The sequence below is a fragment of the Dermacentor variabilis genome, chromosome 5 (assembly GCF_050947875.1).
Source record: "Dermacentor variabilis isolate Ectoservices chromosome 5, ASM5094787v1, whole genome shotgun sequence".
Taxonomy (NCBI): Eukaryota; Metazoa; Arthropoda; class Arachnida; order Ixodida; family Ixodidae; genus Dermacentor; species Dermacentor variabilis.
Window position 1 is genome coordinate 49,137,668 of NC_134572.1, and position 15,997 is coordinate 49,153,664.

At 43.9% G+C, this 15,997-nt stretch overlaps 1 protein-coding gene across 4 annotated transcripts in view; it reads right to left on the bottom strand.

Annotated features, from left to right (window-relative positions):
- Positions 1–6,639: 6,639 nt before the first annotated feature.
- LOC142582567 (uncharacterized) overlaps positions 6,640–15,997 on the bottom strand; it is a 281,846-nt gene continuing 272,488 nt past the window's right edge. For all 4 annotated transcript variants that reach the window (XM_075692429.1, XM_075692427.1, XM_075692428.1 and 1 more), the window contains one exon: positions 6,640–15,824. In XM_075692429.1, the coding sequence (XP_075548544.1) occupies positions 15,193–15,824 (632 nt within the window). In that variant the 3' untranslated portion in view covers positions 6,640–15,192. The remainder of the gene's footprint in view (positions 15,825–15,997) is intronic.

Consider the following 15,997-nt stretch of genomic DNA (forward strand, 5'->3'; position numbering starts at 1 on the left):
TTGCTTATCGCGTAAATCGGCTTTAGAACTTACCTGGGGAGTGATGTATGCGATGAACCAACGCTTTAAAGGGAATTTATTGGGCCTGTTGAAACAATATTTCCTTGGGCTATAGGCTTACCTTTTTTTTAGTTTTCCAGGAAAATTACTCTGAGGTTATTCGTTTGCTTATCGCGCAAATGGCCATTAGAACATACCTGGGGAATGATGTATGCGAAGAATAGACGCTTTAAAGGGAATTTCTTAGACCTGGCTGAAGCAATATGTCATTGGGCTATAGGCTTGCCGTTTATTATTTTTCCGGGAAGATTAATCTGAGCTTATTCGTATGCTTATCGCGTAAATCGGCATTAGAACTTACCGGGAAATGATTTATGCGAAGAACCAACGCTTTAAAGGGAATTGATTGGACCTGGTTGAAACAATATTTCCTTGGGCTATAGGCTTACGCTTTTTTGATTTTTCTAGGAAAATTAATCTGAGCTTATTCGTTTGTTTCTCGCGTAAATGGACATTAGAACATACCTGGGAAATGATGTATGCGAAAAACCAACGCTTTAAAGGGAATTTATTGGACCTGGCTGAAACAATATTTCCTTGGGCTATGGGCTTACCGTTTCTTTACTTTTCCGGGAAAATTAATCTGAGCTTATTCGTTTGGTTATCGCGTAAATCGGCATTAGAACTAACCTGGGGAGTGATGTATGGGAAGAACCAACGCTTTAAAGGGAATTGATTCGACCTGGTTGAAACAATATTTCCTTGGGCTATAGGCTTACCGTTTGTTTACTTTTCCGGGAAAATTAGTCTGAGCTTATTCGTTTGTTTATCACGTAAATGGGCATTAGAGCATACCAGGGGAATGATGTCCGCGAAGAACCAATGCTTTAAAGGGAATTTATTGGACCTGGCTGAAACAATATTTCCTTGGGCTATGGGCTTACCGTTTGTTTACTTTTCCGGGAAAATTAGTCTGAGCTTTTTCGTTTGTTTATCGCGTAAATGGGCATTAGAACATACCAGGGGAATGATGTATGCGAAGAACCAACGCTTTAAAGGGAATTTATTGGACCTGGCAGAAACAATATTTCCTTGGGCTATAGGCTTACCGTTTTTTTTATTTTTCGGGAAAATTAATCTGTGCTTATTCGTTTGGTTATCGCGTAAATCGGCATTAGAACTAACCTAAGGAGTGATGTATGGGAAGAACCAACGCTTAAAAGGGAATTGGTTGGACCTGATTGAAACAATATTTCCTTGGGCTATAGGCTTACCGTTTGTTTACTTTTCCGGGAAAATTAGTCTGAGCTTATTCGTTTGTTTATCGCGTAAATGGGCATTAGAAAATACCAGGGGAATGATGTCCGCGAAGAACCAATGCTTTAAAGAGAATTTATTGGACCCGGCTGAAACAATATTTCCTTGGGCTATAGGCTTACTGTTTCTTTTTTTATTTTTCCGGGAAAGTTACTCTGAGGTTATTCGTTTGCTTATGGCGTAAATGGCCATTGGAACATACCTGGGGAATGATGTATGCGAAGAATCAACGCTTTAAAGGGAATTTATTGGACCTGGCTGAAACAATATTTCTTTGGGCTATAGGCTTACCGCTTTTTATTTTTTCGGGAAAATTAATCTGAGCTTATTCGTTTGTTTATCGCGTAAAACGGCATTAGAACTTACCTGGGTCGTGATGTATGCGAAAAAACAACGCTTTAAAGAGAATTTATTGGACCTGGCTGAAACAATATTTTCTTGGGCTATAGGCTTACCGTTTTTTCATTTTCCGGCAAATTATTCTGAGCTTATTCGTTTGCTTATCGCGTAAATGGGCATTAGAACATACCTGGGGAATGATGTTTGCGAAGAATAGACGTTTTAAAGGGAAATTATGGGACCTGGCTGAAACAATATTTTCGTGGGCTATAGACTTACCGTTTTTTTTTATTTTTCCGGGAAAATTACTCTGAGCTTATTCGTTTGCTTATGGCGTAAGTGGCCATTAAAACATACCTGGGGAATGATGTATGCAAAGAATAGACGCTTTAAAGGGAATTTATGGGACCTGGCTGAAACAATATTTCCTTGGGCTATAGCTTTACCGTTTTTTGATTTTTCCAGGAAAATTAATCTGAGCTTATTCGTTTGTTTATCTCGTAAATCGGCATTACAATATATCTGGTGAGTGATGTATGGGAAGAACCAACGCTTTAAAGGGAATTTATTGGTCCTGGCTGAAACAATATTTCCTTGGGCTATAGGCTTACCGTTTTTTTTTTCCGGGTAAGTTCATCTGAGCTTATTCGTTCGTTTATCGCGTAGATCGGCGTCAGAACATACTTGGGGAGTGATGTATGCGAAGAACCAATGCTTTACAGAGAATTCATTGGAGCTGGCTCAAACAATATTTTCTTGGGCTAACCGTTTTTTTCATTTTTCCGAGAAAACTAATCTGAGATTATTCGGTTGTTTATTGCGTCAATCTGCATCAGCACGTGCGTTGGGAGCGATATATATCTATGAACGAGCTAAATAAACGGATGTGCGTAGAGCGCCTTACGCAGAAAAATGAAACAAAAAAATCCTACAGCCCAGTAAAATGTTCGCCGAAGGAAGTGCAATGAATTTTCTCATATGCGTTGTTTATTCGCAAAGATCACTCTCCAGGTATGTTCTAATGCCGATTTACGCGATAAATAAGCGAATAAGCTCAGGTTAATTTTCCAGGGAAAATGAAAAAACGGTAAGTCCAAGAAAATATTCTTTAGCCAGGTCCAATAATTTCTCTGTAAAGCGTTGTTCTTTGCACACATCACTCCCCAGGTATGTTCTGATGCCAATTTACGCGATAAATAAACGAATAAGCTCAGATTAATTTTTCCGGAAATATGAAAAAAACGGTAAGCCCCAAGAAATATTGTTTAGCCAGGTCCAATAAATTCCCCTTAGAGCGTTGGTTCTTCGCATACATCACTCCCCATGTATGTTCTGATGCCGATTTACTCGATAACAAACAAATAAGCTCGGAAAGATTTTCCCGGAAAAAATGAAAGAACGGAATGCCTATAGCCCAAGGAAATTAAATTATGGGGTTTTACGTGCCAAAACCACTTTCTGATTATGAGGCACGCCGTAGTGGAGGACTCCGGAAATTTTTTCTACCTGAGGTTCTTTAACGTGCACCTAAATCTAAGTACATGGGTGTCTTCGCTTTTCGCCCCCATCGAAATGCAGCCGCCGTGGCCGGGATTCGATCCCGCGACTTCGTGCTCAGCAGCCCAACACCATAGCCACTGAGCAACCACGGCGCGTATAGCCCAAGGAAATATTGTTTGAGCCAGGTCTAATAACTTCTCGGTAAAGCTTTGGTTGTTCGCATACATCACTCCCCAGGTATGTTCTGATGCCGATTTACGCGATAAAGAAACGAATAAGCTCGGAAAAATTATCCCGGAAAAATGAAAAAAACGGAATGCCTATAGCCCAAGGAAATTAAATTATAGGGTTTTACGTGCCAAAAGCACTTTCTGATTATGAGGCACGCCGTAGTGGAGGACTCCGGAAATTTTTTCTACCTGAGGTTCTTTAACGTGCACCTAAATTTAAGTACACGGGTGTTTTCGCATTTCGCCCCCATCGAAATGCAGCCGCCGTGGCCGTGATTCGATCCCGCGACTTCGTGCTCAGCAGCCCAACACCATAGCCATTGAGCAACCACGGCGGGTATAGCCCAAGGAAATATTGTTTGAGCCAGGTGTAATAACTTCTCGGTAAAGCATTGATTCTTCGCATACATCACTCCCCAGGTATGTTGTGATGCCGATTTACGCGATAAACAAAATAATGAGCTCAGATTAAATTTCCGAGAAAAATGAAAGAAAAAACGGTAAGCCCGGTAAGATTATAGGCCCAAGAATATATTGTTTGAGGCAGGTCCAATAAATTCTGTGTAAAGCGTTGATTATTCGCATATATGCGTTAATGGGCAGTTGGGAAATCGTGTATGCGTCGAACCACTGCATTCGAGAAAAGTGATTGTACCTGGCTCGGCGAACATTTTACTGGGCTGTACGATTAAAATGTTTCAATTTTTAGGGTAAGCACAATCTCCGTGTATCCGTTTATTTAACGCGTTAAGATGTGCGCATGGGGAGTGATGTTTGCAGTGAAGCAGCACAATCAAGTGATTGAACCTGGCTCGGCCAACCTTTTACTTAGCTATATATATAGGCATACCATTTTTAATTCTGTCGGGTAAACTAAGCTGCGCGCATCCATCTATTTATCGCGTTAATAAACGTCAGTGCGTACATGGGAAGTGATGTACTCACCCAAAAACTGCATTCGAGAGAAGTTATGGGACCTAGCTAGGCAAACATTTAATTAGTATATAGGCTTACCATTTTTTATTCTTTCGGCTAAGCTAATCTGCGCCTATCCGTTTATTTATCGCGTTAGTAGGCTGATGGACTCACCCAAAAACTGCATTCGTGAGAAGTTATGGGACCTGGCTAAGCCAACATTTTACTTAGCTATATAGGCTCACCATTATTCATTTTTTTTTCTGGTAAGGCAATATGCGGGTATCCGTTATTTATCGCGTTAATAGGCGTGAATGCGTGCATGGGGAATGATGTATGTAAAGAACCAGCGTATTCGAGCGAAATGATTGGCCCTGGCTCGGCCAACATTTCACTGGGCTTTAAGCTTACCATGTTTTTCACTTTTTTTTTGGCAAGCCAATCTGCGCGTATTCGTTTATTCATCGCCTAAATCGGCGTGAGATCGTCCTTGGGTATAAGATGGATGTGTGAAACCAGCGCATTCCAGTGAAGTGGTTAGGCCTGGCTGTGCTGACATTGCAATGTGTTCTAGGCTTATCTTTCTTTCATATTTTCGGGCATGCCAATTTGGAAATATTCCCTAAGCTACATTTACTGCTGTCTGTAAGCAAAGAGTATGTAGTGCAATGTGTTGTTTATTAACATTATGTCTCTAGAATATGTGTCAAACTAATAAGTGCCCAATCTTCAGATTACGAATTCACGTTCATTGAGAGACGAATATGAAACAACGCGAACAATCACGTTGCAAAATAAGCCACTGACCTGCTTTATCATAGTACTGCGGAGCAGTGATCGTGCGATGCATTGCAACTAACCAAAAAATGGCTGACTGCAATGTGTACTCGCGTTGTTCGGATACCAATACGATGTTGTGAATGGCAAATAGAGTATTTTGTTATAATAAATAAAAAAGAAATAAAAAACATGACTAGTAATAGAAAAATTCGAAGAGAAAGATGGAGTGATTGATATGGCACATGAGAAATTTGCAACTATTGCATACTTGCAGGGGTTCTTGCAGTGAAGGTTTGATCAAATAACTGATGTATCAAAGCACATTTACAAGTGGCAAGTATCGTATCGGATACAGTCGATCAACTATTATATTGTATCTAATCTCAAATACTCTTCGCCTCCGTATCTTGAGTTTGTATCATGATACATTTTCAGAGTATATTTGCCCCCAGCCCTGCTCCTGACATTACCATATGCACTGGCTCACACCGTTTGTGTGATCGCTGCGGTTACAACAAACGAGTGAAGCCAGCTGAAGCACACACCATTCTTGTTTTTTTTATGAATGCCATATCTAGCCTTACCGCTATGCCAAATCGGAAAAATTTGCCGTGTCATGGCGTCACAATAATGTCGATGACGCCTGGCAAAGGATTTGGCGGCCAACTTTAGAATTAATTTAAAATGTCGTGTTTCGAAACATTCATATTCGCCAAGCGTCAAATTTTTACGCGCGAGAAACGTGTGGACAGAGTTCTTGCAAGAAAATACACGTCATTATACTCTTCTTAAAAAGTTACAATTTTATCTCAAACTATATCGGCGGTTACATAAGAAAATCTTTTTTTTTTTTGCGTTTCACGTGTAGTAAATGCCAGAATCCGAGTTGGCCCCGAAGTGAAAGAGTATCATTAAATGAGGCGCTAACGACAAGCGCTAAATTTGACTTGAAAGAGTCTATTTCACAACGCTATTGGCATTTAAAAGAATGAAGGCAACATATTTTTTTATTTGAATTTCTCGCGCGAGTGCAATGTCGTCACTATTTCGCGGTAATTTGGCGCCCTCGCGGAATCCGAGTCGCTTGTACGGAGGAAAACTTGAGAAGACTTACAACATTGAATTTCTGCTTACTTCAAAAGCCATGCAGTGCAATTCTTCGTTTACTGAAACATTAGTTGTACGAGCAGATGCTATAATCTGTGACGTCATGAGTATATGACGCGTGAACCTAAAGGTGGCATCGCCACCTCATTTTTCATTCCAGCGCACTTTCCCGCTTAACATGTTTCTACTGAGGGTATAAGGGCTAGCAATTTAATATTCCCGAAGTGTAATCGAACAGCCTGGCTTGATATTACCATCTGTATTACTCCTGCAATACCTCTTGATGTTACCTCTGTAATGTAATTGAAAATCAAATGACGTGACAGGCAGGAAACGTCTGTTGACGCCCGTCAAGCTCGCTAAGAAGTTTCGTGGTACACGAATGTGTACACGCGGCTGTGCGAGTCCAGCAGAGCACGCACACAACACATGGTAAGGATGAGGCTTCACAGTCTTTTTGGGAATCTGCCTTATTTTATTGCGCACTTGATGATGACTGTCTCCCTTCGTATAACAGAAAAAAGAGAATGAACCAAGACCGCGAACAGCCTTAACACATCTTTCTTCTTATCTTTCTTCACGCACAAGTAACACACGAGAAAAAAAGAAGGAAAAGAAAAAAAACTAATAAACTCAACAGCATTCTTTCACAAGAAACTATCATCTCTCAGGACAACAACACTCTCGCTGATGACCTTGTACGAGGCAAAAAAAGAAAACAAAAAAGAAGACATTGCAGCGATCGTCCCTCACAGAAAACCGGAACACTGGCGCGAGCAAAGGAATAAGCTGCGGTCCAAGCATGGCAATGCAAATATACGCAGGGAAGCCTCTGGACACTCTCTTGCAGCGGCGAACTCGGAAGAAGGCCCAGCGCAGGCCAGGAGGCTGCATTTTAAGACCTGCGCGCAGCCTGCCGTCTCCCCTCGCGAGGTCCGTTCGATTCGCGCTGCGCTCCACGAGCGTTCGGTGTGTCATCACCGTGCTGGCGCACGAGACCACAAGCTCGTGCATGAAGCCTGCACTACCACTTCTACAACCGCGGACATTGTTGTGCGTTTCTGCGCGCCAACGTCTGCACCGTGTCAGACGAATGACCACGTGCAGCCGTCGCCATGTTGAACTGGTCAAACGAATACCAAAGTGAAGCACCAGTTCAGGGAACGCAGGCGAATCGAACGGACCTTCCAGACGCGTAGCGATCAAGCAGAATGTGCGCAGGCCACAGCGTCGCGAAGAGAGAAGAGGGAAAAAAAAGGGGGATGAAAGGTACGGGAAGTAAGACAGCTGTAATCGAGAACGAGCGTGGTTACACTCCTCCTCAGTGGACGTCCGAGAAGCTCTAAAACACATTTGTCATGGCAACGCAACGAAGACGGCAACAATACAAACACAACGACGCAATTGGAAAGTGAGAGATAAAAAGAAAAGTGGTCTCCATACTGCTTAGCACCAATAAAACACAAATGAATTTAAAAAGAAAGCAATATTAAATCTTTTCTTCGTAAGCGCTTCACAAGCGATATCAGCCATCTATGTCTTTTCCCTCGCCCTGTTAACCGGATGAGAGAGAAAGAGAAATAAAACAGACGGCATGTAATATGTATGCCGGACGCATGCACACGCAAAACATTGACTAGCTGGGGAAATATGCCAACAAGACAGAACACTCCCGTTTGTCATCTCTAAGCAACGAAATAAGGAGAGAGGTGAACCTGCTACATCATGCACGATAAGCAAAAAAAAAGAAGTTGAATGCTCAGTCGATAGTTTGACGAATTCGTCCTTAAAAAACCGGACGATCGAGCTTTGAAACATCGGCAAGGCGCTTTAGTCGAATGTCCGCTTTGGCGAAGGCTACCGCACATAGACAAAGATGAGAAACCATCCGCTGCTCACAAATCACAAGAATTTTTCGAAGTTTGCAAGTGTGAATGACTAAGTTCGCGATTTCCGGAAAAGGTGAAACGACATGCGTAACTTCAGTTACGAATGGTACCAGTTCTTTTTCCCTTTTTTGCTTTCCACAGCTAAGATACTGCACTCGAAATGATACTACCTTCTTTCGCTTTTACACCGACTGGAATAATGAAATAAAAGAGGATATAAGCACTTCTCTCCTTACAGTATGTGTTTTCATTCCGGCCCACTGTATAAAGTGCACGGTAAAAACTATTGAGCTGACAAGGTACACAACACTGTCGTCCGAGTCAGCAGATTCCCCGAGCAATTCAGGCAAAAAAAAAAAAAAGAAAAAAATGAAAGGAATACGAAATTAGGCACTCACGCAAATGCTACAGAAATTCGAGGAGCGGCGCCTGCAACTACGCGCTGGACAGCGGCTAGCACAACTCACACCTGGAACGCCTCCCGGCAGCGAGGGGAATGCAGCGAACGCAAAACAGGCGATAGTACAGGCAGACGTAGTACGTATCAAGCACATGGACGTATCATTTCCTGGCGACATTATAACTACGTTGCAACTTTCTCGAAGCGAAAGTCTGCCAACTCCAGCCTCAGACAGATAGACGTATACGCGGGTAATGGTGTGGCTACCTCATTCATGGCTATGAAGGAAAGAAAATAATTTTAAAATAAAGTAATCGTGCGTCGCAGGTTGAGCACATCTGTCAGATTTTTCCGTAAGTGCAATGCCCGCAATACGAATGCAGGAAGGAAGGCGTAATGATGCCCGCAGTTAAAAAGGTGTACACGACGTAGGCAGATCTCTCCGTCTATAAGCAAAGTAAGTTTTCCCATACGCGACAAATGGGGAGGTGTATGTGTGTGCGAGGCATACTTCCGTATACAAACACAGAGCACTCCGAGCTTCATTTTCTCTCGACGCGTTCTAAATGTTACTTCGTTTCGTCTTTCTTTCAAGGTGTTCTTTAGGTGGAAAGCACGTCGGGGCCCGGAAGGAGTTGAATACACTTCAATCCAAAATATGATTTAGAAATACCCGCAATATATCTCCAGTCCCCGACGGCCTTCCCGCTAAAGATCTAAGAGGAACTCTAGTCACAGCACCACGGCAAAAAAGGTTGCGCGCACTTCGCTCTTGTTTTTTTTTTTTAATCTGTCTTTTTTTTAAAAGTTTGATTCACTTTCGCGTTCTCGCATCTTTCATATCTATTTCTTTTTCCCTTACACATCACTGCGGTGGTCTGGGACACTCCTACCGGGGTGATATGAAGAAGGTAGCTGGTCTACGCAGCAACCAAACAAGGAAGACATGGCTAGAAGACGTGTTGACCGCGCTGTTTATGTAATTGGCAGCTAGTTATGAAGAGGTTTTAAATACAACAGTGAACGGCACTGTTACGTGCGGTCATTTTGAACCAAGCGCCGCGAGATTTTCTCGAAAGCACCAAGGCTCTGTGAAGCGGTAGCTTGTGTCACTTCCATCCTTACAATGCGTTCACCAGTCATAAGGTGGCGCTATGGTCCTGCTGTTTGTCCCAACAGCGCGAAATTCGAACAAGGCAGTTACGTGGACAGTTTGGTCTAGATAGTCCTTTAGGACCAAACATGTTTCGTATTAAGCAAAATATAGCACGAACCGGCGAACTCATGAGCCACACTCGAAATACTAAACTCCGCGCGATTAATTTAGGCTAAAAGGAAGAATTTTCGTGAAAAGAAAAATGTAGATAAAGTAACGCATGAATACGTATTTGTAGCACGTGTAACAGCCATTGCACACGGCCACATTTCAGCCATATTTCAAAGGCAACTCATTTCTTATCGCAACTGATTCTATGACTGACAATAAGTCGAGAGCAGCGGTTAGTGTTGGAGAAATTCTCGTGCATCACTGATTTAGCAGAAGTTCTAAATGTGCCAACACATCTGACGCGTGCTGCCTTCTCCTCAACCACCCCGGACGATATGTACCAGGATCGCGCTCTGCAAGAGTGTTCTTCCATATTCTTCCCGCTATTTTAAATTCACAGTGCACTGCAGTCAATGTCATGCTGAATAAATGTCAATTTCTCTGTCCAGATGACGGAGCATTTCGCTCAGGAATGCTCATGTAGTCCTGACCTTACCTTCGGGTCAGTGAAGGACGTTAAAGTTGTTCGTCCGTTATTTCTGCTTTCAGCAGAAAGCATGTCACGTTGAAAGCAGCTAAATTTTAAGATGTCCCACATCTGCGATCAAGTTACAATGATCGAAGTTTTAGCATATGCGCAGCGATTCGGAGAGCGAAAAACATCAACTTGTAGCACAATTGTTTACAACGGTGCACCGGGCAGGCCGTAAATGAGCGTGAAAAATGCATCCCAATCTACGCTTTTGAAATTGACATTGAAAACAAGCCTGGATTTTTTTCTTTCTTGTAGTGCAAGCAGACACTGTTCGAGCAAAACGAGTACGAAAGTCTTCTTGCAGAGCCCGACCACAGAATCACGAAGTGCGTTCCCTTTCCCTTTTTCCTGCATATGGCTTTACTCACACTCACTCGCTTAGTCACGACCATACAGAAGAAAAAAATATAGAGAGAGACAAAAAGAGAAGTACAGCATAAAGATGAATAGAGAAAGCAACAAAAAACGTAAATCAGCAACGCGGCAAATAAAATTAAAAACCAGAGAGAGAGAGACAGAGAGCTAGAGATAGAAAAGAAAAAGAAAATGAAGCTAACAGTGTGCCAATGGCTCCGCTGCATTGCCCCTATAACTGTATAGTATGCATGAGCATGTGTAGAAATCCCTGAATGTTGACGGGAGAACGCAGCGGAACGCCGACACACAACACCATAGCATGTATATGTATGCACAATATATTTGGACTTGCAAAAACTTCGCCACACACGCGTATTCACGCTCATTTTCAAAAACCGCAATAAAAAGAAACACGAAAGAAAGAAAAAAAATCACGACAGAAATAAGGTCCACCGACGACGAGAGACACCACAAACTGCACACACATAAGAGATAAGAAGTGGGGGGAAGGGAGGAAAGTACAAGCGAGAGAGAATTAAGACAATATAGACGCCAAAAACTATGATAAGGATACTCTTTTCCTTGCATAAAAGAAAAACAAAAAAGAAGGAGAAGACACAGAGAAGTATAAAGAGAGGGAGAAAAAAGCCTCTGCTTTGCGATCTTCTCCTCTCAGGCGATTACACAACATAAGTTACCGTTGCACACTTCCCTGCAGTTCAGTCCTTCGGTTAAGACAACAGAAAAAATACCCGCTTTCAACGATGTCGAGCATATTGCGAAATGCTGGTTGTCCGTGTACAATGTACGTGTGCATGAGTGAGTGTATGAGTGTGAGGTGTGCGTGCCCCGCTAAATAAAAGCGCGTCCAGTGTGTGCGTGGATTGCGGAGGATGACTGATGTGACATGAGTGGCTCGATTGGCACTGAAAGAAGCAGTGTGCTCTTGCAAGGCGGCATACCCGAACCCCTTTCGAAGGAATCGCGCCACAGGCTATGTAATAAGTATAAACGCGCGCCGACTGCGAAGATGGGCGTATAAGCACGCAACGAGACATTCAACACCGGTCGGGCGAGGAATGGGAATGACACACCACTTTACGGCACGCAGTGACACCGCCAACTCAGATCAGGCTTAACCGATCCGCGTCACGAGATGAGCGCAGCCAGACGCTCTGACCGGCAGACCAGCCAGCTGACTAACCCGCCGGCTGACTAACCCAACGACGTCCACAGGTAAGGCGATCAGCGTTCCTGGGTTTGAAACGACGCCAGAATATAAATGAACTAACCGATGAACTAACTCGGCCCCTAACCGATACTATGCCAAGGTCCTACATCGTGGCAGCTTCTCTAGTAACGAGTTCGGTGATGTGCGGTGAATAAGAGAAATAAAAACGTGGGAGATCAACTCAGAGGAAATTAAGACATAGAAAATAAAACTTTCCAACATTTCGCTTTCTAACGGAGCGCTGAGCTGAACACTCTCGACAAGGTCTTCAGTAACAAACTGCGTCTTCACATTTTTTTCTACGTTTTTTATCAGGTTAAAATATTTTAGGGAAAAACAATCAAGATCGTCAGTCGACAGAATATTTTTTTCCGAAATTTTGTCAATTCTCGGACTTATCGCCGTCATATTTTTGAGCGAACCGGAAAATTCTTGAGTCAGCTGAGAGCTGCGAATCCGATCTTGGTACAAACAGCAGTGTTCGCTAAGTGAACATGCATGGGCAAAAAGCTGAAAAAGGGGAAATAATAAGCACCGAAACGCTACGCAGTCGGCAACCGATTGGAGCCTCTCGAAAGCTGATTACAAGTAGCCACCAGGCAGAGACACTGACACATTCTTTGTAGTGGGACGCATGTGTCACCAGATGAGAACCCGCATTAAACGATTCGCCAGATCAAAAGGCAAGGCAGAGCTCAGTGCGTGGCGGAGAAGCAATAATTTGGGTTTCACTCCGCAATTACTGGGTACAAGAGTTTGTTCCCTGTGATGAGACATTTGGTACTCGACTTTGGTGTACCAGACAAATAACGTAGGTAGCAAATGTAAAGTTGTTCACCACCAAGAACGAACGAACTGCCCAATTTCAGGACATGTGGCAGCAACGAAAATGAAGAAAGCCACACCTGCGCCATATACTGTCATTGTAGACATCTTGAAGAAATGCACGTTACGCTACGCATCTTGCACAGAATCAGCTCAATAGACCGGATCACATATAGATTACACAGTGCGCAGTAAAAACGTAAAAAAAAGAAAAGAGAAAGAGAGAAAGAAAAACAGAAAGAAAGAAGATATGGCAGATTGTAGTGATTAAAGTTTGTCTTGTCTCAATGAGCAGACTAGTAGTTAAAGTTCAATCAAGTACAAAGTAGTCACACTCTCACACATGAAAACAGTGTGAACGAACATGGTCTTCATGGTAAATAGCCATCACTAAAAATGCCAAAGTATTCCCGCGCCAATGTATGTCTTAGGGTTTGTTACACAAGTGCTTCAGAACGATTCTCACCACTCCTCACGCGTACACTCGTAAATATAATACTAGTAGCTGTTATTCTGACAAGCAGACATCATTTCTAAAGTTGCACACACATTGTGTATACACATATATATTTCAATTACGTTAACATCTTTTGAGTTTTCTGCTTTCATGTGTTTGATTTCGAGAGGGGTACAACAGGACGACTTGAACTGCGTCCATTTACATGCTTTCTTCTTATGCTCACAGTGTCCAAAAATACCGGCTTGGTATAGACTAGTTTCTTCATGCCGCTGGAAAGTGTACCACATTTAACACATTAAAGAATGCACATTTACACTTTAAATGTGTGATAAAACACTTTTGAAGGTGCTCTTGGCTCTATCAATGGCTTCAAACTTAATATTAACATTTACATATTTTGCTAAAGATTCGCAGAGAAAAAATTTTAAATATTTCTTTCAGGCTTCTACACAATCTTAAGAACCTCAAATGCAATAATAATCAAGTGCCGTTTAGCTGATGCAGCAGTATAACGGCATTCATTTTCAATAAAAAGTAACAGTTTACCAATAACTACTATACATGCTTATAAAGTGAAAGGTAATGAATGTGAAAGATTACATTGCAAAGCTCTCCACCTGAGGAGCGAATGACAACGCCTCTGCTGCACCTTAAACATAATAGCTGGGAACCTACTCTGGACACTGTGTGCACAAGAAATGGGAGTGCCATTGGAAATGCAGTTAAGCCCGTAAGTGTACCACAGCCTTCGTTGGGGGGTTTGTCTTGACAGCCATCCCACTAAGACCTATGTACAGGACACAATCAACAATGCAAAGGTGGGAAAACGTTCCTAAATATGAGCCAACAATGTAATACAAAAATCGGACATATTCTTCCTTTGATGCTTTCTCATTTTCCTTCACAGAGAAAAGAACTGTTGCAGCCCAAGCAAGAAATGAAGTAGACAGGGGCAAAATACACGTAAAAACCAGATAAATCTCTATCCAAGATCAACACAACTATATCTGAAACTAACATCAGCCTCAGTGATCAGAAACTGGTATAAAAATGTACATTGTATACATAATATGTCGAAAGGATAAAACACATTTTTTATGTATAATGGCACTGGCAGCTATCCTGTCTATTCGTTTTCCTTTCAAAAGATGTGTGCTTTTCAAAAACCTGAATTTCAGTTTGCCTGCCTTAAGTGCTCACAGAGTAGTAGTCATCAAATGGTATGAATACCTGGACAGTGTGAGTGAAAAGAGTAAATGGGTGAGATTTTTGGTCCGAATACTTGCAATAGGTAAAATGCAATTTTGAGGTAGAGCGGTAAAAAACAGGAATTACCAGCCTTATCTGAGGTAGCATAATCATGCCTTTTAAACCGGCAGTGCTGCTCGAACATTTAAAAAAAAATCTAAAAAGAAAAACAATGTCACCACTATGTAAAAAGGACAATGATAGGATGCACGTACAACAGGCCATAGACAGGTAGAACACATGGATATCTCATTGGATTCCACAGCCTGAGCACAGTTTACACTATTTTACAGACAAGTCGTGAACTCTTCTGCTTTTGCAATATTCCCTGAGTTGCTCACTGCATTTACAGCATCGTACACAGCGTCCATTCAGCCCTCGCCTACACGAAACGCAGGTTTCAGGGCTTCATCACTTGAGTGGATTTCTTTTCGCAAGTGAAAAGAAAACGAACAAAAAAGTTGTCGAGACCGCACCAGACCCGCGCCCCTGAATGCAGTGTTTCTTGAGGTAGGCAGGGGGGGCCGGCAGCAAGGTCCACGATGGGTGTAGCCAGTGGACAACAGTGCCGTTCCAAACAGCGTCCATAGCTCCAACACTTGTGGTCGCAACGCGAGCACGCTTTCGCGTAAAATTAGCTAGAAAAAAAAAAGAACACGCGTCGGGACACTGGGAGGTTGGGGAAGGTAGGGAGGGGAAAGACGAGGCCGTTCGCGCGTCCACGCGCGCGGGGGCCTTCTGATATGGTAGGAACTGGTGAGGGAGGGGGTGGCGGGGGAAGGAAAAGGCGTCTCACTCCGTCTTGATCAGGGCCGGCGGAGAGTGGGCGTGCGGCGGCAGCGGGAGCGGCCGCGGGGGGTGGGCGGCGGTCGGGGTGGGCGCGTGAGGGGGCGACGGCGTGGACGCGTTGCTCGCGAGCGACGCCGGCGAGTGGAGGGCGCCCAGCGGCGGCAGCGGTGGCGGGCTGCTCAGGTGCAGGCCGGGCGGCGGCGGCGAGGCTCCCGCGGCGGCGCCCCCCGGTGGCGGGTTGATGCGCTTCTCCTTCTGGCGCCGGTTGCAGAACCAGACGCGGACCACCTCCTTCTCCATGGAGAGGCCCTCGGCTAGCACGGCAATCTCCTCCGATGTGGGCTTGGGGTTCTGCACGAATGCCTTCTCGAGCGCCACACGCACGCTCGTCTCGATGCTGGTGCGCTTCTTGCGGCGCCGGCCGATCGACTCCGGTGTGGTGTGGGCGTTGGCGAGGGCAGCCGGGTTGTTCAGCGAGGCGTCCGCGTCCTCGAGCCATCGCTGCAGCAGCGGCTTCAGCTTGCACATGTTCTTGAAGCTCAGGTTGAGCGCCTCGAACCGGGAGATGGTGGTCTGGCTGAAGTCATTGCCGTACAGCTTTCCCATAGCCAGGCCCACATCTCCCTGTGTGAAACCTGCGCGGGTCAAGTGAACCGACGGCTAGAACCTCAGCACGTGCCAGGGCAGGGACACAACTTTTAGGCCTAAGTGGCCGTTGCTAGCAATGCCGGACCTCGCTACTCGGCGCTTTGTGCAGCATCATAGAGATTACTAGCAATAATAACGGAGGCAGACAAAAGCAATAAGA